Source organism: Stegastes partitus, unplaced genomic scaffold (assembly GCF_000690725.1).
Source record: "Stegastes partitus isolate 25-593 unplaced genomic scaffold, Stegastes_partitus-1.0.2 Scaffold262, whole genome shotgun sequence".
NCBI classification, from domain to species: Eukaryota; Metazoa; Chordata; class Actinopteri; family Pomacentridae; genus Stegastes; species Stegastes partitus.
Window position 1 is genome coordinate 89874 of NW_007577993.1, and position 23660 is coordinate 113533.

Sequence of the window (23660 nt, forward strand, 5' to 3'; positions counted from 1 at the left end):
GCTAACGATACCTCAAATCGAAAAATGCTTTAATGTTGATCATCCGCCGCGGAAAATAGTCCCAAGTAAATGCACCAATTCCTTCTATTGGAATAACGTTGGCGATAACAAAAAGTACAAAAATACAATAATAAACAAATCGTTTTATTTTAAAGTCTTGTTTAACCGATGTATGCTTACATTAGGATCCTGTATGTGAAATGCCAGCGGATGAAACGACTGAAGAGTCTTGTAGGAGCACCCGAAGCTGAAGCGACTTCCTGGTGTTCGCGTGTACGCGGTGACGTCGCTGCGCAGCGTCTCACACCACCGCATTGTTGTGGGGTAAGAGAAGCTCGGGCCGCCGCTGAGCCCTGCCACTTCTAACTGCTTTTCCACTTTTCCTCACGATCGCTGTTTATACTGATATCCGAGTTTAACACCTGAACCCGGCTCCGTCGCCCTGGAGACCTATCGGCCACTCTCAGGTTTGACTCGGTTCAGCGCGAGCCGCGGCCGCTGTTGGATGAGCGGGCTGAATGTGGATTTAACTCCCGCTCCGCTCCGCAGGCCGCACCGCCATTGCTGCTGTTTTATAAGCTGAATTCGTAAAAATACTAAGGTAAGTTTTGTCTTACTCTGTCTTCACCTTAAAATACCAGCCCTTTACATTCTGGACAGGTTTAAACTTAAAAGCAACCTGTGCTGCTCTGAGGAAAAGCCAACTTTTTCAGTTGAGGTAGTTTCTTGTTGTGTTGGTCGCCATATTTCCTCCCCCTCTCAGTTAGTATAGTGCTAGCAAGCTAATGTTAGCCCAGTTTGTGGACGGAGTGTCCTAATGCGTTTTACCAGCCACCGGAAAGGCCGTCGCCTGTTTGGGGGCACCACTAGCTCGTCTTTTCCGCTAACATATCTTGTTTGGTTTGAAACCCTGGACGAGGTTCGACTTATCGTGCAGATGAACGTTATAATGTAGTTGTTCTGAGCTAACGCTGTCCATGACCAAGTAGATCAACACAGGACGAGCTGAAGCTGCTGCTGCTGTTAGCCGATGGTGTGCAACAATAACCAGCTCTCAGCGACTTCTGCTAGGCAAGCTGATCCGATTGAGGCTCGCTGTTGTCGCCGTGGAGGCGTGCTGCTCTCGGTGCATTTTTCATTCATCCAGTGAACGCTATGTTTCCGCCCCCTGTACAATTCAGCAGCCAACTGAAAGAGTGTTGATCTGACAAAATAAAAGTGCACAAACACACATGGAGCTTTACATGTGAAGTTACTTTGCTTAAGTTCCTTTGTCCTTGTAGAAGCCTGCGAGGTTACAAGTGTTGAATACTATTTTGAGTTTTAGAGGAAGAGCAACTTTATTGGCCAAGTATGTTGGAATACAAAATGACTGCTGTTGCTCATATTAAACTGAGAAAAAACGTACAGGATGATACAAACACACAGGGCTGAAATTGGTAATGTTAAAATCGTAAAGGTAGCAGACATTACTTGGGAGGAAGTATTTGCTGCATTTCATTTTTTGCATTTGATATTTAACTGCACATATTTATAGTTTTGGAGTGCTGCAAAGACAAAGCTGCACCTTATTAACATATCGAATGCAGCTCTGGGAAATTTGTGGTGACAATTTTCCCAGATGTAGACAGTTCTTTACTGATCACAAATGCATTTAACAGTTTGTCTTATTTTGTTATAGGATGTTTAAAGTCACCATACCAGTATTAAATATAGTCAGTAGACATGCCAAATTACTGTTATAAGTGTTTTGTTTTATGTTGCAAATCTTATTTCATGTTGAGTTATACAACAATCCTGGTGGTTTTGGTCTAAATGTCTAAAATTGTGTATTTTTTCCTCCTGTAAAAAGGATATCGCAGTTTAACAGTCAGCCATTTACGTGTATAAATGTTGTGGGCAGCTCATGGAAATCTTTAACCTTTTATAAAGCAGGACCTACAAAGCAGATCTCTCTATCGACACAGATGCAGACATTATTTTTGCATAATTTTTTGTCCTCTGCGGTTGAAGGCCGGAAGAGGTCGTGACATTATTGTGTAAACACATTGACTGCCCAACATTGTTCCTGTAAGGCATCATTAAGAGTTAAAGCTGTAAATCATTACTTCAGGTTCTGTTAGGTCTAATACATAGTACTCTGCTCTGTGTGCTAGCTGTTGCTTCACAGCGCAAATAATGATGTGAAAAATTGCTGATGTTTACATCAGTGAATTACTTACAAGATTGTTTAATTTGTTTGGTTTTTAGGGTCCTCATAGCTTCAACATGAAGAAAAAAGGTCGAAATCACCGCCCATCAGTGCTAAAGAGGGAGTCTTCTCCCATCAAGCCGTCGCCCAACCGGGAGACACTGACGTACGCACAGGCTCAGCGAATGGTGGAGCTGGAGGTGGATGGCCGAGTGCACCGGCTCAGCATCTACGACAAGCTGGACGTCATCACTGATGATGACCCCACAGCTCAGGAGATCATGGAGTGTAACAGCAACAAAGAGAACAACGAGAAGCCCCAGCAGGTCCTGGTGCGCTCTGTGCGCCTCAAAAATAACCAGCAGAAGAAGAATGCGGCTCTCACAGCCTCACATGGCAGCAGCACCAGTGGCCTGTTGGAACCAAAGGTTAGAACGGTTGAATACAATTTGCCGGTGGTGCCAAAAAGGCCGGCAGCCTATTACAAATACACTGAGAGGACAGCAGAAGAGCTAGATGAGGAGGTGGAGTATGACATGGATGAGGAAGACTATGCCTGGCTAGAGCTCGTTAATGAGAAAAGGAAGAGTGACGGCATCAGCCAGGTGTCGCACAACCTGTTTGAGTTTCTCATGGACCGCTTTGAAAAGGAGTCATACTTAGCAACGCAGGGTCAGAATGACCTGCAGTCACTGGTGGATGAGGACGCCGTCTGCTGCATCTGCATGGATGGAGATGGAGCAGACAGTAACGTCATCCTCTTCTGCGACTCCTGCAACATTGCCGTACACCAGGAGTGCTACGGTGTGCCGTACATTCCTGAGGGCCAGTGGCTGTGCCGCCACTGTTTGCAGTGTCCGTCGCGGCCAGCTGAATGCGTCTTCTGCCCCAACCGAGGAGGAGCCCTGAAGAAGACAGACGACGATCGCTGGGGTCATGTAGCGTGTGCTCTGTGGGTGCCCGAAGTTGGCTTCTCAGACACTGTTTTCATTGAGCCCATTGACGGTGTTCGCAACATCCCACCAGCCCGCTGGAAGCTCACTTGCTACTTGTGTAAGGAGAAGGGTGCTGGAGCATGCATTCAGTGTGACAAGATCAACTGTTACACTGCCTTCCATGTCAGCTGCGCCCAAAAGGCTGGCCTCTACATGAGGATGGAACCTGTGAAAGAGGTAACTGAGTCTGGCGCCACCACCTTTTCTGTGAAAAAGACCGCCTACTGCTGCAGCCACACGCCTGAAGGTTGTGACCGTCGGCCACTCAACATCTATGAGGAGCCACACCTCAAAAATGGAGCCTGCCACAAGAGAACTGACAAGAGGGGGAAGGCCAGGGCCAAGGGCTGGCAGAAGAAAAAGAGTAAGAGAACAGAGCCTGAAGCTGAACCACAACCTGAGATCCCAGCCAACTCCAGGCCTAGTATCACTGCTTCAAGGTAAGCAGGAAACTACAACTACAAAATCTATACTCAGTCGACTCAGGTTTGCTTTTCTCATCATAAAACTTCAACTTCATTACTTTGTAGCTTATGAATTCAGAAAAAACAGTTAGTGATCTCAAATATATAGAGAGAAGATTAGACAAATGCAATGGAAGCCCTTAAATAAATAAATATTTAAGGGGTAACATAAAATTGGTGATTTGTTTCAACAACATGCAGTCAAGTACCTAGCTTAAGTTGTTGTTTTCCCAGAGACATGTTCTGGTATTACTCCACTGTAGTGCAAGCTAATTCTCTATTCCACAATGTTAATATGTACGGTTGAGGAACAGGGTGGCATTACTAAATCGAAGTCTGATTGGGCAGTATGACAAGCAGACAGACTGATTACAGATTACTGATGTGGTAAATTGTCTGCACTTATATAGCACCTTTCTACTTTAGTGGTGCTCAAAAGCGCTTTACAATGTTTTCTCGTTCACTCATTCACACACACATTCATACACCAATGACGACAGAACTGCTGTGAAGGTGCCTGCCATTGGGAGCCCAACCACCTATATATATATATATATATATATATATATATATATATAAAATATAAGGTCTGTTAAACAGAAAGTACTGTATTTTTGGGTCAATATCTTTTCTCTATCCCTATGGGCCAGTTTCGACATCATCCTGAACCAGGTGGCAGTTCAGAAGAAGCGTCTGTTTGTTGAGCGGGTGCTGAGCTACTGGGTGCTGAAGAGACAGTCGAGGAACAATGTGCCACTGATTCGCCGACTACAAGCCAACCCTCAGCCACCTAAAGCTAAGCCTGCGGTTAGTGCTGTTGAGACACACTGGCTGCAGACATCTCAGCATTATTGTTTAATGTAGTTCTTGTACACAGAAACTGAACTGAACAGAAACTTTTGTTTCCTTCAGGACCGCATGGAGACAAACCAGGCACTGAAAGAGCAGCTGAAGGAGTGGCACCGTCTTCGCCACGATCTGGAGCGAGCTCGCCTGCTGCTGGAGCTCATCAGGAAGAGGGAGAAGCTGAAAAGAGAGGAGGTAGAATCCTGTCGAATTGTACTGCTTCTTTTTCACCAGCTCAAAGCTTAATTCAAAATCTATGAATGACAACAATGTTACCTGTTGTAACATATGGGACATTCCATGTCAAATCAGTTGGTGCTTCCCACTTCAACTTTTTTATTTTGAATATTTTTTCCTTGTTGAAGGACATACATAGACTATAAGATGGAGAAATCTCAAATTATATTGCCATTGACATGTTTTTAGAAAAAATACATTTCCATCCACTTTTACAGAAGGAGGGTGTTTTTTCTTTTTTTAGCCAAAAAATACAGAGCAAATTTAGGGTCCTCCTTAAACTACTTAGAGGTGTTTTATTGTCATAATTTTGCTTATGAGGATAGAGATGTCCTTTGTGAACATGCTTCTGCCAGATTTCACATTATTTGTGGGATTTGTGTCACATGCAGCCACTCGAACACGGGAGAAACACACTATGATAACTTTATAAACAACTTCCTCTTTTAAGAAACGTATGTGGATCATTAGCTACGGCCCAAAATCTCCTGAATTTCACTGATGTGTTCAGGGAGAACATTAGGTGAAATTTTCACTTATTATACAAACATTAATGTACATATTATACTCACAAATTTGACCACTTGTATAATCTTATTTTATTTGCTACAAAAATCTAATACATTGACTGTCAATGAATCTTTGTACAAGTGAAGAGTGTCCCAATTGCCACTATGTAAAGAAGGGGACACAAATTCACTTTTCATTTTGTCACACAGTCATGTAAACACTGACCTGTGATTATTGATCATATCTGATGCTCTTCATGTATATTGAAGGTGTCTGACTTTCTTTTCCTTTCAGATGAAACTACAGCAGTCGGTGCTGGAGGTGCAGCTGACACCCTTCAACATCCTGTTACGAGCCGTGCTCAGTCAGCTACAGGAGAAAGACCAGTACAGCATCTTTGCCCAGCCTGTCAGCATCAAGGAGGTCTGCAACCATTTATCATTTTGATCAGAAATAATCTAAAGCAATGACATACAGAGCAGAAGAATTTATTCCAATTCACACATACATCAAATTTCCAACATGTACTGCCACTTAAGAACTCCTGTTTCTGACAAAGGGGCTTTTATCATAGCTGTTTATTTAGGAATTCTGTCCAGTGTGTGTGTGTGTGTGTGTATGTGCTGAACTAGTCAGTAATGGTTGCTTCATAATGCTATAAGTAGTCAGTGATTGCTTTTGAAGCACTGTGACAGGTACAGATTTGTATGAGGGAAACCGCCACTGAACACACCCTAAACCAAAAACTAAAACATTTTTGTTTCTCTGCTTATTGTATCAGATTTTTCAACCATGTCTCACAAGGTTGTAAGATACGGTTTTCAGTGAATGACAAAATAACAGTCTGCGGTCTCTCACATGTCTCCTCTGTCCCCTGCAGGTCCCTGACTATCTGGACCACATTAAGAACCCCATGGACTTCTCCACCATGAGGAAACACATAGACACCCACCGCTACAGGACTCTGGAGGAGTTTGAGGCTGACTTCAACCTCATAATTGCCAATTGCATGTCATACAATGCCAAGGATACGTTTTTCTACAAGGCAGCTCAGCGGATGCAGGACCATGGAGGAGTTATCATCCGCAGGGCCCGCAGAGAGGCAGAGAGGATCGGCTTTGACTTCCCTAGCGGGTTGCATCTGCCTGAAGCCCCAAAACTGGAGGTGCCACTCCCCTTCTCTTGGGAAGATGGTAGGTAGACAGATCTTTATGCCGCAGTAAATCTATCAAAAAACCACTCGTATTTGCTGAATAACCAATAAAGCTATTACACCTGGAAAATTTCAAAACATAATCTGTGGAGCAGTTTGAAGAAGTTCTACCAACATGATTTGCTTAAATTCCATTACTGTGAACATTCTGTTGACCAACAACTAGTAAAACAATCAGGACATAAGTATATTAGTTGACTGAATTACTTACTGCCGTAGTAGAAAAGCAGTTAAACCTGACGCCTGTTGTAGTCTTCAAACACCGTTTGCAAAAGGTGGGTAATATCACCAACAATGGTCCCTGAACAGCTGAAACTAAACTTTTTGCCGTTGTCCTGTTAATTACTGTGCAGTGTCTCTTCTGTGATAATGTGGGGTATGAATGCTGAAATGAGCTGTTCAGCTAAAATGAGTAATGCCTGAAGGCATTTGAAATGTCATTTTCAAGTTTGCAGTTCCTTAGCAGTTGAGTTGTTGGTGCTGAAAACATTAAGGAGTAGCAACTACAGCCTATGCAGTGGAACTGGGGGTGAGTTTATCTAAGTGCATAGTGGGATGCAAGCATTTGAACTGTCGTTTTTAAGAGTAATGAATGAAAGATGAAATGTCAGTCCAGAATTAAAAATCAGTTGACGTGGCATTTGACTTGCAGTCATGCATTGTCAGTCGATGCATTAACTGCAAACAGTGTTGTTAGTTGACAGTGAAGTGCTGAGGTGATGTAACTCAGATAATGCTGTGGTTATATTATGTGACTGTCTGTCTTTCTCAGTGGACCGCCTGCTGACTCCGACATACCGTCAGAAGACTCCTCTGGAGGATCAACTGAGGGAGCTCCTGGAGAAGCTGGACCTGAGCACAGCCATGAAGAACAGCCCGTCCCGCAGCAAGAGGCTCAAACTACTCAAGAAGACCATCATGGAAGTCCGCAGTGAGATAAGCCTGAAGAAGTCCCTGCCATCGTCATCACCCATGTCCCCAGATCCTGGCCCAAATCCCGCCGAGTCAGAGTCAGAGTCAGAGTCAGAGGAGAAACCACTACCTGAACCCCCTACAGACCCCTGCACAACACTGGAGGGCAAGTCTTTACCTCCTCCAATGTTAGAGCTGTTACCCTCACCGTCCCAGCTCAGCATCTCGCCCAGTGATTCAGAACCGCCCTCTCTGAAGCCAGTCAAACCCTTTTTGGACCAGACTCCCATGGAGCTTGATGATGACACCAACACATCTACCTCAGTGCCCCTGGATACCCCCAACGGGCACATCCCAGAACCGCAGCTCCTCAATGGTGACGTCCACATGGACGCCTCTAGCACCTGCAACCGACGGACTAATGTCCTCTTCCGAAAGTCCAAGAGTGCTAGCCCGCAGAAACCATCCAAGACCCAAGAGACATCCGCTGTGTCGACACCACATCTGGGAGCCAAAACCTTCCTGTCAGTGGTGATACCTCGACTGGAGACACTACTCCTGCCGAAGAAAAGAACCCGGAGCAGCAGCGCTGATGTTGAGGAGGATGAGGAGTCGCCAATCAAACGCCTCGGCACAGGTACCCACTCATGATCAGCCGTTATGTTTTAGCTCTAAAGCAAAATCAATAAAACTTTTACCTTCATTTTTACTGTACAGTTGTTGTTTAACTGCAATATGACACATTTCCTTTGTTTTTTGCCCCCTCAGGAATAGCAAATGGTTTTGTGGTAGAGGATGAAGGGGTGGTCTCACCGTCTCCCCGTCTGCTGGAGCCTCGTCGCCGCTGTGCCTCTGAATCGAGCATCTCCTCCACCGGAACCATCCTCTGCAGCACAAGGTGAGTTAAGGAAGAAACATCCTCAGCCACGATGCTGGCTAAAAACAGAAATGTATTCTAAAATATGTCATAATTTGACAGTTTTGTCCATAAAGTAATAAGAGGCTAGTTAAAGACTCAGACTGTGTGACAGCAGAATCGTCTTTAAGGTTGTGCTTTCTACTCACGGTCCATAGTTGTTAAATGTATAGTGTTACATACACAGTAGTTTTTCACTTGATCAAAAACAGATTCAAATATCCATCCCACTATATGATGGATTTTTTTTAATGTACAAAATGAATACCCCAGAACCTGTTAACCTGTCCATTTTTTTCAGATGTTGATTAATTAACTCTTATACATTAGGAATTGTTATTCCACAGGTTTAATTTGACCTTATTACAAAATAATATTTCACACACAACAACAAATGACGATAGAATGTATTTAAACCAAGTCCATTCAAACAATGTCATAATCACTAGTCTAATAGAGACATGGGATTTTGGTCCATGTTGATCACAGTTGATTTACAATCTTGGAGATCATATACCGTAAATTCTGGACTATTGAGCACACCTGAATATAAGCCGCACCCACTAACTTGAAAAAGAAAACAAGTTTTGTACGTATGTAGGCTGCACTTGTCTATAAGCCGCAGGTGTCCATGTTGTAACATGAGATATTTACAAAGAAAGATGTTGCACAGAAAGACTTTTTTAAACTTTTAATAAAATACGTACCGGTAACATACACAAATACATACTATAAATGCTTTCTTCCGAACAATGCCTGTAACACTGCTGGTTAAAAAAATGTAAAATGCAGTAGCCTACCATGAAAAGACATTGATCGCTGTCTTCATCTTCCTCCTGCGCACTAAAACCACTAAAGTTGTCTTGTTCAGCGTCGGAATTGAACAGCCTCAGAATTACTTCGGCCATTTCTCAATACTCAAGTACGCAAGTCCATGCTCGGGAGAACACATCGCCGTTTATGTGCAATTGGGACAGCAATGTACTATATGATGTCACCACTTCGGCTCATCTACTCTGATTATCTTTACCATGAAAAACAACAAAATTAAATGAAATAAAATAACACAGCTCTGCTTATTTACGTTTTAATAAATAAAAAAATAATATGTATACATGTTGAGGTTTCTAATATCGTTATACAATCTTTCTTGAAGCCGTTAATTTTTTGACAGTGTCTGATCAAACAGGTCAGATGTTGGAGGAAAATGTAATTGTGGCTTCAGCAATGTATATCAGATCATTCATCTTTGGAATACAGTTGAACATTTTTAATTGCAAAAGTACTTCAATAGACAAGAACTATATATAATAAATATAACCATTAATAGACAGGGTCATTTTTTGTAAGATTTCATTTTATAACAGGAAAAAAAATCTTTCACAAAACATATCACAGATGAAAAACGTTTTGCCTCTCCTCCTCCTGATGTTCTTCAATGGAGCTGGAAACAGCATCCTGCTGAAGATGCTCCGTCAGAAGGTTCAGGATGGAGCTGCTCATGTTCTGGGGAGTTTCTCAGCAGTCAGGAGGATGTTTATCCACCTGTCCCTCCAGTAAAACATTGCTTAAATGTTGATGCACAGTAGCAGTCATAAGAATAGAACAATTTTGTACTACAGATAATGAAAGCCAAAAAATTATTCAGACTTACTAAGGCAGCGATCGAGTACAAAACAAAATAAAAATATAAAGTATCAAAATTAACTTTAACTTCTTTGAAATCAATTGGGAGCAATAAACAAATTACACAGTAAGGACAAAGTGTGACCGCTAAACTACGTATATCCCTGTTTAACCGCTACCAACCGTCAAAGCCAGTGGCAGATTTCAGAAAGTCGTGCTGACATCAGGCTGCTCTCGGCGGCTACTGTGAGCGCTGACCGCCGTCACAGCTGTCAAACCGGGACGCTCACGTCTCCAAAATCGTTGGAGCACAATTTTAAGCAGGCTTTGTCTTGATAAAATGACCTCATATTTGACGTTTATACTACTACTTTCTTGCCTAAAATAATCTTAAAACTACATTTAGTGTCACAAGAACAATAGTGTTTCAAAAAAAACTTGCGTTACCGATGAAAGTTTTCTCCTCGGCTTTTGCCCCTGGTTGGCTCGAAATGCATTCTGGGATACTTGGCTGTCTGAAGTCTACACAAGCATGATGCAGACTTGATAATGTGAGCGGAGCGAGAAAACATCCGGGCATTTCATCCATACTTGATCAGATGCGTACTTTGAGTTGGGACAGAAGTTGGTCTCCGACTGATGACGTTTCACAAGTCCGCAAGAACGCATATACGGACAAGTACGCATATTGAGACACGACCTTCGTCACACACTTCCTCAGTCTCTCTTTCGTTGTCGCTCTCAATGTTACGTTCGTCTCGAGGCAAATTCATAAAAATCCATAAATTAGCCGCATTATCGTTTAAGCTGCAGTGTTCAAAGTAGAGATGCGCCGATCCGATACTGGGTATCGGTATCGGGCTGATACTGGGCGAAATTACGGTATCGGATGATTTACTTCACAGTGGTAACTGGCCGATCCGATACCGCCACACACACACACCCACACACACACACACAATCCTGCCTTCCGACACATCCACGTGTTCGTCTGCTCATTGGCTACAAGTTTACAGCGTCAGAGAGTGTCTGCAACCCGACTGGTTGAATCTACAAGGGTGGAACTTGTGCGAACCGGGTTGACTGTCTGAGACACTCCATTGCCCCTTCAGGCTGTCACTCACCCCCAAAGCCCTCCTATTGGCCAAACTAGGTGTCAATCAAAAGCTGAGACGTCCGTCAAGCTGACTGTAGCGCTTTCAGCACGATCTAAAATAGATTCAGGCTGATTTTGCCAGAAGAAATGAATAAAACAGCCGGAGCTGATCTCAAGCTGGGAAGACATTACTGCAGAATTTGTGCCTTTGAGGATCTAATACGTTTTACAGACAGAATTATTTTACGGGATTATGTTCACTGGTTCTGTCCGGACAGAATGAGACCAAGCTGGTGAGGAATGACCGATGTTTGAGCTGCAGAGAGCCTTCAAAAGTAAGAAAACTCGGATTTTAACATTTTGCTTTTCTGCACAAAAAGCTCTTTGGTTCAATGCTGTGGTTGCTGCAGGTCAAAAAGGTTTATATCATCGGAAAGAGGAGACTCTGAGATTTCATTTGATGTGTATATTGTCGGGAAACTTGATTGTGGAGCGAGCACATCTGGCTGTAATGTTTTTGGAAAGTGGTCACGTCCTGCCGGCGGGACGTGGGAGCGGTAAGGGGTTAAAAATACTCTTCTTAAATATATATATTTTTTAAATTGGAAGTATATTTTGAGTGAAATCACCCTTTAAAATTACATCGCGCACCTGAACTAGAAGCCGTGCACTTATACGGCCGTAGAAGACGAATACAGGCCTCTACGTGCAGCCCTCTACCAGCAGCCCTGTATGTGGGGTCTCCGGCTCTGCAGACAGACCCTTCCTATTGGATCCGATCCCACAGCAGTCCACAACGTTTCCGGCCTCATTTACTACTGCTCATGCGCAGAGCCGAGAGCGGCTATTAGTGGTACTATTATTTAATACCAAGTTTTGGTAATTTCACCTTTAAATTACAGCTTAATGTTGCTGTGTCATTTTGATCTGTTCTAAATATTTGAATGGCACTGAGTGCACACTGTAGTCTAATTGCAGCTCAAATAAAGCAGCTACAGTTTCACTTTGAGACATGCTTTTGGCTATTTTTTCCTTTCTTAGAAAAGCAAAGTCTATGCTTTAATAGTATGAGGCTTTTGATAAAGCCATCTTAAACAAATGTATCCATGCAAATAAGATATTTCCAAAGAAGTTTAGGAGGAGAGATGGTATTGGTATTGGTATTGGTATTGGTATTGGTATTGGTATCGGCAGATACTCAAAGTTGAAGTATCGGTATCGGAAATCAGAAAGAGGTATCAGTCCATCCCTAGTTCAAAGCGTGTGGAAAAAGTAGCAGGGTATAGTCCGGATTTTACGGTAGTGTCCTATTTTGTCATTTAAGAAATTATTTTAAAATAGAAGATTTGGTATGTAGTAGTAATGCGGAAAAAAATTAATCTCGCAGTTACATAGAAAGGTCCTCAACAACATGGGTCACAGGAAACTGTGCAAATGCTATGTAATGGTGGCAGCAGTACAATGCTGTAGGTGTTACTGAGTCATCTGGCTGCAGTCATTTGAAAATTAGTTTGGATCTACCAGATCACACGTGAGGCATTTTTCAAATACTTGTCTTATCCAGCTTTCAGTTCCAGCTTTTCTTTGTTTTTCTCATCTCTTTCAGCACTGTCATTGTGTCTAAAAGTGGAAAAGGGCGACCAGCTGCAGCTCGACGGAGCACTGTAGACGACAAAAGCATTCTGATGACCTGTATTGAGAATGGAGAATTCAGCAACGCTGCCAAGATCTCTTCAGGTGAGAGAAGCATTGTCTGTCTCCTTGGTCAGCAACAGATGGGTGCGCATGAAACAGCACAGCAAGCTTTGATATGTCAGTTCTTACCTCTGTCTCCTCAAGACATTTACTAAACTTATTAAACAGTCCCTCTCTTTTTGTCTACTAATACTGTTTGTGCCAGCATGCCTTTTTGTTTAATAGTTTTCTGCTTAAATGCTACAGTCTCACTTTTCTACTGTTCCACCTGTCTGACACAGAGAGCGCTGTAGTTGGACGAGTTATTTGGACGTCCAGTGTTCTGATGTTAAAAGCCTTGAAATGGGAATTTTCACAACCAGTAACCAAGTAATAGACTCTACCTCACTGGTTCTTAAACTGAAGTTCAAGGGCTCAAGGGTCCTGGAATGAAATTGGCAGACTCAAACTGTAGGTTTAGGCTACAAAGGAAGTGGTAAATGAAGGAGGAAAACAGAAACAGGAAACCTGAGAGAAGTGGAGTGAAGGCCGTTATTTTGACTCTGGGTTTAGAGTGAATTGTTGGCTCAGAGGCCACAAACAATATCCCAGCTACAGCTACGTGGTAATTTAGCAGGATGTGGTAATGTCTTTGCTTTTCTTGTACCAACGTGATTTTAAATGAGCGGTGCACATCACGAGTATTGAAAAATGTCAAATTAAGCCCTGTATTTTCAAGTGTTTATGAAGCTCTTCTCCTGTGTGCTAGACTCAGTGTTTACGCTAGTTTATTTTGTTCACTGTTTATTGAGCTCAATTAGCTATTACCAGTACAACTGCTACTATTCCTAGGGTCCCTAAGTAAAACTAGTGTCAGGAATTTCACATGACTTTAGAAGACTAAATATATATAGCAACAATAGTTCTAGTTAATCAGATAATGGACAACAGAATACAGGCTGCAATCAAATATCCACAACTACCTTTCTATGACTACATTTTGTTCCAGTCAAACTTTTTGGCCCTTGACCTGTTAAATCTCTCTCTGATCATTGATATTACCGTTAAAAACTCATCTCTGTGTATCAGAGTTACATATTTAGAGAAGTTTTTTTCCATTTGCCTTAAAATGGCTTAGACATGGCTTCTTTTAGACTGTGCAGATCTTTAAAGTCCCAGTCTCTTGGTCTAGCCATGCCTTCTCACTTTCTTTCGCTCAGACACACCAACGTACTTGTGGCTCTACAGAAACACTATTCTACACTACACAATGGCAAGATGTAATATTAGAGTAACGTGTTGGAAATGGCAACTGATTCTGATAAAGAATATTAATAGGCCTTCCCTGCAACAGGGTTGGTTCCTGAGATTTCCTATAAAAGTCGGAATCTGTGTCAGTACACTGAAGTTTCAAGGAAATGCTCAGCCATGCCTTGACTTGCTGTTTTGCTCATGATGTGTATTCCAGCACATTACAAAAGAAAACAATCTGGAAAGTGTTAAAAAGGGTAAAAAAAAAACAAAAAACAACCAAACAAATAAACAGCTTGATTTTCAGGTGGCTTTATTTTGGGTATCTGCTGACACAAATTGACCCAAATAATGATTATAAATGTAAGTGACACATTGAATTAATGGTGAAACGTACTTACTTTGGCAAGCTGCTTCCATCCAAATCCAAAAGATATAGAAAATTACATTTATAAGCCTAAATTATTGGTGTGTGTGTGTGGTCAGACTGGCTCTGTGTGTGTTCATCTCCTCTCCTGTGTGTATGGCTGTGTTCAGACTGGTTGTGCTCTCTGTTGCAGTGAACCCTTCATAACTTGCTTGTCGTTGTTCCTGTAGAGGTGTGGAAGCCCTCCGCTGCTTCTTCATTTGTTCTGGAGCCTCTTAAACTAGTTTGGGCTAAATGTAGTGGATATCCTTCCTTCCCTGCCCTGGTGAGTGAGTGTTAGTCCCCTCTGTATCTCATTACCCGTCTGCCCCTCTGCCCATTGTCTGTGCCGTAGCTCGTGATTCGTGCTAATAGCCACGCAGGAACTTCCAGCTGGCCGATGGTGGACTGGCTAGTGTGTGTGGAGTAGGTCCTTTCGCTCAGAGCGTTTTGGGCTTGACTCAGCCTTGCATGCTTGTGTCTCTGAATGCGGGCTTCTTCTGTGCAGCGGGCGCCACCAGGATGTACGCCACACTTTTTACTGTGAGAACGCCGCATCACTTAGCGTCTATCCCTCTGTCCTTTTTTGGTCGTCACAGATCATGGATCCCAGAACTCGGAGGACGGTGTCTCGGCACAACGGAGTGGAGCTTCCACAGCCACCGCTGGACGTTCTCAGAGCCGGAGAGCGGATGCAGTTCAGGTCCGCAGAGAAACTCTTCCTCGTCCACTTCTTCGACAGCAGACGCAGCTGGTGAGGCACTCACCACCTCCCTTCACTGTTGGCAGAGCGCCAGTCAGGACACAATCAATAGTAAAAAACAAAGCAAAACATAGAATTAGGCAGATGTTAAGCAGAAACCATCCATCCATCCATCCATCCATTCATTATCTTTACATCGCTTAATCCTCACTAAGGTCACGAGGGGGGGCTGGCGCCTATCCCAGCTGACTCAAAACGAAGGCAGGGGATGCCCTGGACAGGTAACCAGTCTATCACAGGGCTACACTTAGAGACAGACAATGAAGCACACTCACATTCACACCGATGGACAATTTAGAATCACCAATTAACCTCAGCATATTTTTGGACTGTGGGAGGAAGTCGGAGAACCTGGAGAGAACCCACGCTGCACGGGGAGAACATGGAGACTCCACACAGAAATATCCCAGGCATCCTAACCGGGACGCAAACTTCTAGCTGCGAGTCGACAGTGCCACCATGTTGCCCCTAAGCAGAAACCCACACACAAAACTATTTAAACACTTAACGAAAATAGTGCAGTCAGCTGTTTAACACATTTGATTCACTTTGTTGTTCCTCGCACTGTAGACTGACTCACCACACACTGCAAAAACAGCCCTACTTGAAATAAGCCAAATATTCTTAAATCTGGTCAAATTTTCTTGTTTTAAGCAAAAAAATCTGCCTATGGGGTAAGCAAAATTTACTTGGCTAGAATTCTTAAAACTAGCCTATATATCTAGCCACTTTAAGACCATAATGTGTCTTCAAACTAGAAAAAATAGGCTAAAATGTAAGAAATGTTTGCCTATTACAAGCAAAGAAACTCTGTTATGTAAGAAATATTTTCTTAAAATAAGTGTTCTGATTTCTTGATTAAGCTGACTTTAAGACTGTTTTACTTAAATTAAGAATTTACACCTTAATTAAGGCTTCCAGTTAGGAAAAAAAAGCTTAAAATGAGATGGATTTTCTTAAAACAGAACGTTTTTAATTTTTTTTCCCTGGCGTTTTTGCCTTTATTAGTCAGGACAGTGAGAGATTGAGACAGGAAAGGGGAGAGATGAACAGGGAGAGACCTTACAGCAAACTGTCGTGAGTGGGAATCGAACTCACGAACACTGGGCCAGGGAACTACATGGGTCGCCCGTCCAACCAGGTGAGCTATTGGGGCGCCCAAGCATTTTTATTCTTGATTAAACTGGCTTTGAGAAATTATACCTCAACAATAATAATAACAATAAGCTAAAAGTAGCTTAGTACAAAACACAATTTCTTCAAAAAGGATTTGAAAACAAGCATTCTTCATTTTTTCATTTAAGCCATTCAGGACAGCTGGACGTTTGGCATCACTCAAGTCAAATAGTGGCATAATAAATCCTGCCACTCTGAAGAAGTGCATTTTCCAACTACTTTAACATAGAACTGTGGAACATTTTTACTGTCTAAAATGAGTATACCAGAATATATTCCATGTTTTAACAAAATACAATATTGCAACTGTCAAAAAGTTCATATGTCCTAATCCTGTTCTAACAGCATAACAATAATCCAGCAACATTCTAGTTGCCAGTGTCAAAAAAATTCCAGCAGCAAATAGATGAATTCAAACTATGATTGGTGCAGTTTCTTAAATTGAGAACTTTAGCAATTTGTCTCACTCTTAAAATAAGAAAAACAATCTTGTTCCTCTGCTGGGATTTAATGTGAACCATGTGAACCACCACATTGTTGCTTGTTACTAGTAATTCTAGCTCAATTTTAGCTGTAAAATATTATTAAGAAAAAGTTAGATATATTTTCTTAAAATTAGACACATTTTCTTAAGCAAAAACTTGCTTGTCAAGATTATTTTACTTTTTAGACAAAAAACAAGAACAATTTCCCAGAAACAAGACTTTTTTACTTTCTTAAAAATCCTGGTAACTGTGACTCTCCACTGTCTGGAAGGTGTTTTTTTTTTTTTTTTTTTCTTTCTTTTTTTTTTTTAAGTATATGTTTTCAAAAAAATTGCAATTCTCGCTGAAAAGTGGTTGAGAATATAAAGAAATATGAACAATGACCAACTTAAGAGTTTGTCAAATATAGTCAGTCATGGAATTTGTCCCCTTCACTAAAAAGGCTCCACAATTTCAGGACCACACTCTCCCCTAAGCTCTGTCGTGGGACATCTCAGGTCTTTCCCAAGATAGAATAGGGATATCTATTGACCATGTATTTTGTCTCCAAATTAGCCACAAGTCAGAGCTTTATGCCGAATTTGTCCGGTTTATTGCGCATGTATTGGGGTGGGGGAGGGCAACGTGACTTTGTCGGTAAAACTGGTCATCGGCAGTAATTTCTGGCCCTGGTTTATAGCAGACGATGCTATTTTGACATAACCTTTCCCACACCTCACTGACTAGTGCAAACTTAACACTACACAGTTGGATGAGCTGTGTGTCTTTTCTGTTGAACCAGAGGTAACCCATGATTTCTTTGTACTGGTTCTTTGACATGGTAGTGCTGAAGAATGGGAAACCCTTTGTTTGGACCACAAGTCCTTCACATCAGTTTTCCTCCCATTGTCCTCTTCCCTAACTAAGAGGAGTGAAATGAACGATGATATGGACAGAGTGAGCGGTGCCTCTCCCGTCTACAGAAGCCTGGGCCTTTTTCTGGATGTTGCCTGTTTGTCCTCAGTTAAAGATTCCTTGTCAGGTGAAAATAACGGGTCATTGATTTTTTTCCTTCACTGCTGTTATCTCTCCCCCTTCTGATTCCCCTTCACTCATGTCCTGGAGCATTGCCTGAACTTCTTGGACATTCTTCCATCTGAGAGATGAAGGGGTTTTATTTGAACAGTGATATGCATTTGAAAATAAGGGTGCGAAATTGAAGCCTTGGTCATTCTCCTGTTTGTGTGGTTTTTTTTTTTGGTAAAGTACTTGTCATTTTTATTGGTTTATAAAAATACTCCTCAGTAGTATTATTGTCACATCAGTTTTAAAAAGCAATCATTGATTGCGAAAATAATAAATTACATTATACCCTGTGAGAGACAGGGAAAGTGCCCTCTTTCTCAATGATGCTGATTTTGCCTGAGGAAGCTTCAGGTAATCTCAGTTTTAGTGTTCATGTTTTAATGTTTTCATCACCCAATGCAATCATTGTGAAGTACAGTAGTTTGGATGAACTGTTGTTCAGCAGTACTGAGAGCTGCAAGCAGCAACAATGCCAGCCAAACAATCAGCCCATTTTGAATAGGCTGTATTTTGTAAACTGTGAAATGACTTAATTAGAAATGTCTCAGTACAATGATGGCAGTAAAATTTGAACTGTAATTTAATTAAACATCAGTAATTTTTCTATAAAGACGTAGATTAGCAAAAAACACTGATTGCTTTTTTACGGAGATGAGAGAGAAAAGAGCAGCTTTGAATTCAATCTTACAAAAAGTGAGAAGGAGTTAAGAAAGCTACCCTGGTCTTAAATAGCATCAATTGCTTGAAAACTCATCAGCTCTTGACAATGGTTTTGATTTAAGCAAACAACCAAACAATTTAATTTAATAGTTAAGTAATGAACTGATTAATCCATCCATCAATCTTCTGCTGCTTTTGTTGGTCCAGAAATGAATGTATTATGAGACGGTGGGCCCCTGGGCAAAAAAAAAAGAAGACCTCTTACCCTTCCCATAACACTGTCTACTTTGTTTTCATCTAAGCTATGAGCTTTTCAGACATGAAATATCAAGACTTTATCAATTCATGCAGAAGCTCTGGCCTCGTAGTCCTCTGAGCCCCTTTGGCCAAAAAAAGTCACTGCAGAAACAATGAATCTGGAAGCAGCTGTCTGTTAAACAATACTGAAACTTTATCAAAAATGGTCTTCTCTCTCCTCAGGCAATGGCTTCCTAGATCCAAGATGGCTCCCTTTGGGATCAACAAGGCACTCGACAGATTGAAGCTGATGGAGGCTCGAAACTCTTCCATCCGAAAAACTGTGCAGCTCGCCTTCGACCGAGCCATGAACCACCTGGATCGTGTTAGCAGAGAGCTGGAGCCGAGCACCGTCCTCACTGCCACAGACTGATGCCGCCTCACCCCCTCACCCCATCGCCTCCTCATGCCCTCCCTCTCACCTTCCTTACCCCCATCTCAAGACTCCCATCATCCATCTCTCCTCTTTGTCCTATCAGTTTTTCCTTTTGAACACAGTCTTTGCAAAGGCGCTCTGTTTCTGCTCGTACGCACAACACACACACACACACACACACACGCACACACACACACACACACACACACACACGTTTACCATTTCCTGTGAACTGGAACCAGTTTGTTTCCACACCTCCTCATTCATCAGTCCCACCTGTCTGAAATACTGTAGCTTGTGATGGATCTTGTTTTGTCAAAGAGCTATGCAATGAAAACGACTCGGTTAACGGGTGCAAAAAGTTGAAAGAAAGGAAAAAAAAAAATAAAAATCAACTCTTGGCTGTGAGGACTGTAAAATCGCAGGTCTAAACCTGTTGAATGTGTCAGAGTTTGACCTCTGATCTCCTTAAATGTGCTGCAAGACTGCTGCAACAATCTCACTGCCATGAAACTGTCCATCAGTGTGTGTGTGACAGCAGCAGCTCCTGTAAATATCCTGTACAAGGCCTGACACTAATTTATTCACTCCCTCAGTCTGTTTTGGTACACGGCGTTCTGATATTTATACAGTCAAAGGTGATGATCTATGTTGTCACTGGCACTGACGGTGTTGGTGTTTCTGCTGGTGCTATCTCTACGGAGAGAAAAAACAAACATGCATACTGTATTGAACATTTTTATTTCAGCTTCTTTTTTACAGTTTTTGTAAGTTATTGAGTTCTCAATCTTCAAGTTCTCTTGTCTTTGGCATCATTTTTTTGTGTAGGTGCATCCTTTTTTTTTTTTTTTTTAAACCTGAATGTTTTTACTGGACTACTTTTTTTGTTTGTACATATTTATATGAAATCTATATAGAAGCTCTCAAAGTTTAAAATGCCTAAAGTGCAACATTCACACCGAAACCAAAAAAAATCTGCTGCCCACAGGTTTCCCACTAGTGAGTGTGTTTTATTTGTGTTTTGTTTTTGTTTTGTTTTTGTTGTTGTTTTTTTTACAGTTCAGTTGTGTTTTTCAGGTTTTTGGCCTTTCTGTTTGTGTGCTGTGCTGAGTTGAAGTCTTCTGTAAAATGTCACAGAATCATCTTCTCCTACTGAACTGAACTACAGTTAGCTGTGGGAGAGAAGAGAATGTGCCTGTACTAATTTATTGTAAAGCAGAAAATGTATATGCATTACTTTATAGAGAGAGTATTGTGAGAAAATACTGCGGGCACACTAGGAGCCACATGTAGAGGCCCCTCCTCTTCTGTTGTTTTGTGAGTCTTTTTTTGGGGGGGGGGGAATTGATAGCATTAAATCTGAGAAGTGAGGTGATAGGGTTTGATGTTTTATTTTGGCAGGGTAGCAATGGGTAGACTTTGTTTTCTTTGGCCCTCTGGATGTGGATGTTGAGTGTAAATAGATTTGGTACTTTAGCTGATTCTCTGGGAAAAACCACAGTTATAGCCAACGGGCGCGGAAACCAGCCAACAGCAGGCCGGTGGGATTTTTATACTAAAACACTGAAAAATTAAAATAATCTTATTGAATCACTGACTGAACGTGTCCTGGCTTTTATTTGTATCTTTTTTTGTTTTGTTTTGTTTGTTTGTTTTTTATAATAACGAAAAAATTGGGAATATGCTATAATTTTAATTTATATTTATTCTTTAAAAAATTGTATTCATCCATTGTAGGATATGGACAAACACAGATGCCCAAAAGGATTCGAAAAACTTCATTTGAACTTTCCAGCACCCAAGTCACATGCCATAAAAAAGACAGAACTGTCCTGCAGGTCAGAGGTCACAGGTCAAATTAGCTCTGCAGACTCGGAGGAGTGAGAAGGCAGAGCTCCCTTAGGAATTCCCTTATCACACCTACTTGAGCCTCAAAGGATCTGATACAAATAAGCTTTTGGGGGAAGACAAAGAAAAACATTCAACCACATGGATCTTAACAGATGGCCAGGCGCAATGAAGTGCCCTGGGCTTAACGTATTGCTCTGCTGACCCCTCATTTCCTGTGGCATGCAGCAACTGAACTTAACAACCGAAGTCATGGATGAACAATAAGACACAGCACCAGAAGATGTGCCTTATTATCTTGTGTTAAGTTTAATCGTTAAATGTTATGTTATACCATGTCCTGATAAATACTCCAAAGCTTAACTACAGTTGGATAAGTCCTTCTTTAATTTATCAGCTTGTTATATAACCATATCCTAAGCATTGTGTTATTTCTGTAACCATCAGAGATAGATTTATCATGTTTAGACTCCCCGTGAAGCTTTACATGTGACACATTCATTTCCAACAAGCTTAACTTTGTATAATTGAAAGTACATATAGTTCTGAAGGAACATTGTTACTTTCAGAGCAAAACTCTGACCACCTCATGACCTCCCTGTGATACTTGAGTGTCATATCTAACAGCCCCCCTGGGAGCGGAGCTCGCTGTGATTGGTCAGTAGTTTTACTATTAAAAAGCCTCTTCACCCGAAAAGCAGAGGCTCTCTCCATCAGGCTCTTTCTCCATCAGGCTCTCTCCATCAGGCATTCTCTGGCGGCTTCTTCTAACTGCAGGAGAGATGCTCACTTTGGGGCATTCTCTAGCGGCATTCTCTAACTGCCGTAGAGCTGTCCACTTTAGTCCAATGTAACAACTTCAACTGCCACACCCTGATCCAACTCAAGCTGAAGGCCTCGTCTCCCAGACGCTGCTGCACCCGGGAAACTGCAAGTATCAAGCTTCTGTCTCTAAACGGGTGTTTTATGATTACAATCGACCTTTCAACCAATATTCCAAATTTAACAGATTATCTGCTGCTTCGGGTGAAAAGACTTTTAAGTCTCCAAGCCATCACTCTGTTCCACATTAGGTTTTCACACTCATATTCTCAACCAGCATTTTCATCATTGTTTGTATTTTATATTTATGTTTGTTGTTATTTGTTTGTTTGTTTAGTTAGTAATAAATGTTGTGTGTGTGTATACAGTTGTTTCCTGTGTTTTCTATAGCTTACATCCAGTCACTTTACGTATCTGATCTTTAGTTACCTAAGCTCTAAGTTAATTTCCTTAACTTTATGAACACTCTTGACTGATCACCAAGAGTAAACAATTTAATAGAATTATTGTGCTGACTCTGAGATTATATCGCTGGACGAATAATTCAAAGGTTGGTTTTAATAATTTTAATTAATGCAATCACTTGCTTTGGTGTGGAAATAAGTATATCTCATTTTCTACCACACTAAAGCCCTACATCCATCCATTATCTATACACCGCTTAATCCTCATTAGGGTCGCGGGGGGGCTGGAGTCTATCCCAGCCGACTCAGAGCGAAGGCAGGGGACAACCTGGACAGGTCACCAGTCTATCACAGGGCTACACTTAGAGACAGACAACCAAGCACACTCACATTCACACCTACGGACAATTTAGAATCAAATTGTATTCAGATTTTATTATTTTTATTTTTTTCCTTTTTGTGGATTGCTACTTTCCATGTTCATTGTTTTATTCCTTTATCTATCTGTACGTTGTTTTAATCAATTGATTATATTTTGGGTTTTTTAATTTGAAGAAGTTTGATGCGCTGGTATCATTACATCAAACTTATGCACATGTTGTATACTCATACACAAAAAAAATAACTGCAAGAAGAAAGGACAGGACAGTTAATAATTAAACATTTAAAGAAACTAAAAAAAAAAGAAACACCTTAAATATACTAAAATCAAAATGACTAAGAAATAAAGCTTTGTGTTGGACCATTATTGCCATTTTGTGTAACGTGAATCCAGATTATGGGTTATAAATCGTAAATGAGACTTTTCATGTCAGTATGGGAGGTCTGAGCTGCAGATGTGGAAAAATAATTAACACCTAAGAAAGTAGTCACTAAAACCAAGGCAATCTCACAAATTCCTCAAACAAATATTCACATTAAGTACAATATAAGAAATTGACACAGACATTCAACCACTTTCATGTGCATCATGAAATAATCACAAGGTGGAGCTGTTGGTGTGTTTTTTGAAGCAGAAGAGAAACAGTTGAAATTCAAAAAAATGTATCGATTACATGGTATTTATAAAGGTGTCTGAAGACATTTATCCCTTTATTTTGACAGTACACATGGAGATGACAGGGGCAGAGGAGGAAAAACTGTCAACGAGGTCTCAGTGGAGTCCAATTGCTGAATGTGAGCTGTGTGAAATCCTTTGAGGTTTCCTGTTGCACAACAGTTATGAGTTTGTTGTTTGTAAGTCCTATGCCTGCTCTGTTAGCATAGTGTAGTTAAAGTAAATATTAGCCCATATGTAGCTGCACATAGCCCATTCTCCACAGCGCTGTGTAGAAAGGTCTGGCAGCACCTCATTATCATTCTGCTATAGATATGAGCCGTGTTCCAATTCAGGCGCTAAATCCTTCAAAGGTCGCAGCCGACAATGA

The 23660-nt window shown here is 41.4% G+C and overlaps 1 protein-coding gene across 2 annotated transcripts; it reads left to right on the top strand.

Moving 5' to 3' along the window:
• Nucleotides 1–334: 334 nt before the first annotated feature.
• LOC103357562 (bromodomain-containing protein 1-like) lies at nt 335–20756 on the top strand. Of its 2 annotated transcripts, XM_008282168.1 has the most exons (12): nt 396–601; nt 2251–3626; nt 4301–4457; nt 4563–4691; nt 5538–5666; nt 6124–6436; nt 7229–8005; nt 8137–8266; nt 12613–12743; nt 14529–14623; nt 14937–15091; nt 18967–20756. In XM_008282168.1, exons 2-12 carry the CDS (start codon nt 2269–2271, stop codon nt 19154–19156), a joined length of 3564 nt encoding a protein of 1187 aa, XP_008280390.1. In that variant the 5' UTR covers nt 396–601; nt 2251–2268; the 3' UTR covers nt 19157–20756. The 2 variants fall into 2 exon arrangements, with proteins under 2 accessions (XP_008280391.1, XP_008280390.1); XM_008282169.1 differs by lacking the exon at nt 14529–14623 and having other exon boundaries at nt 335–601; nt 18967–19081.
• The last annotated feature ends 2904 nt before the right edge of the window (nt 20757–23660 follow it).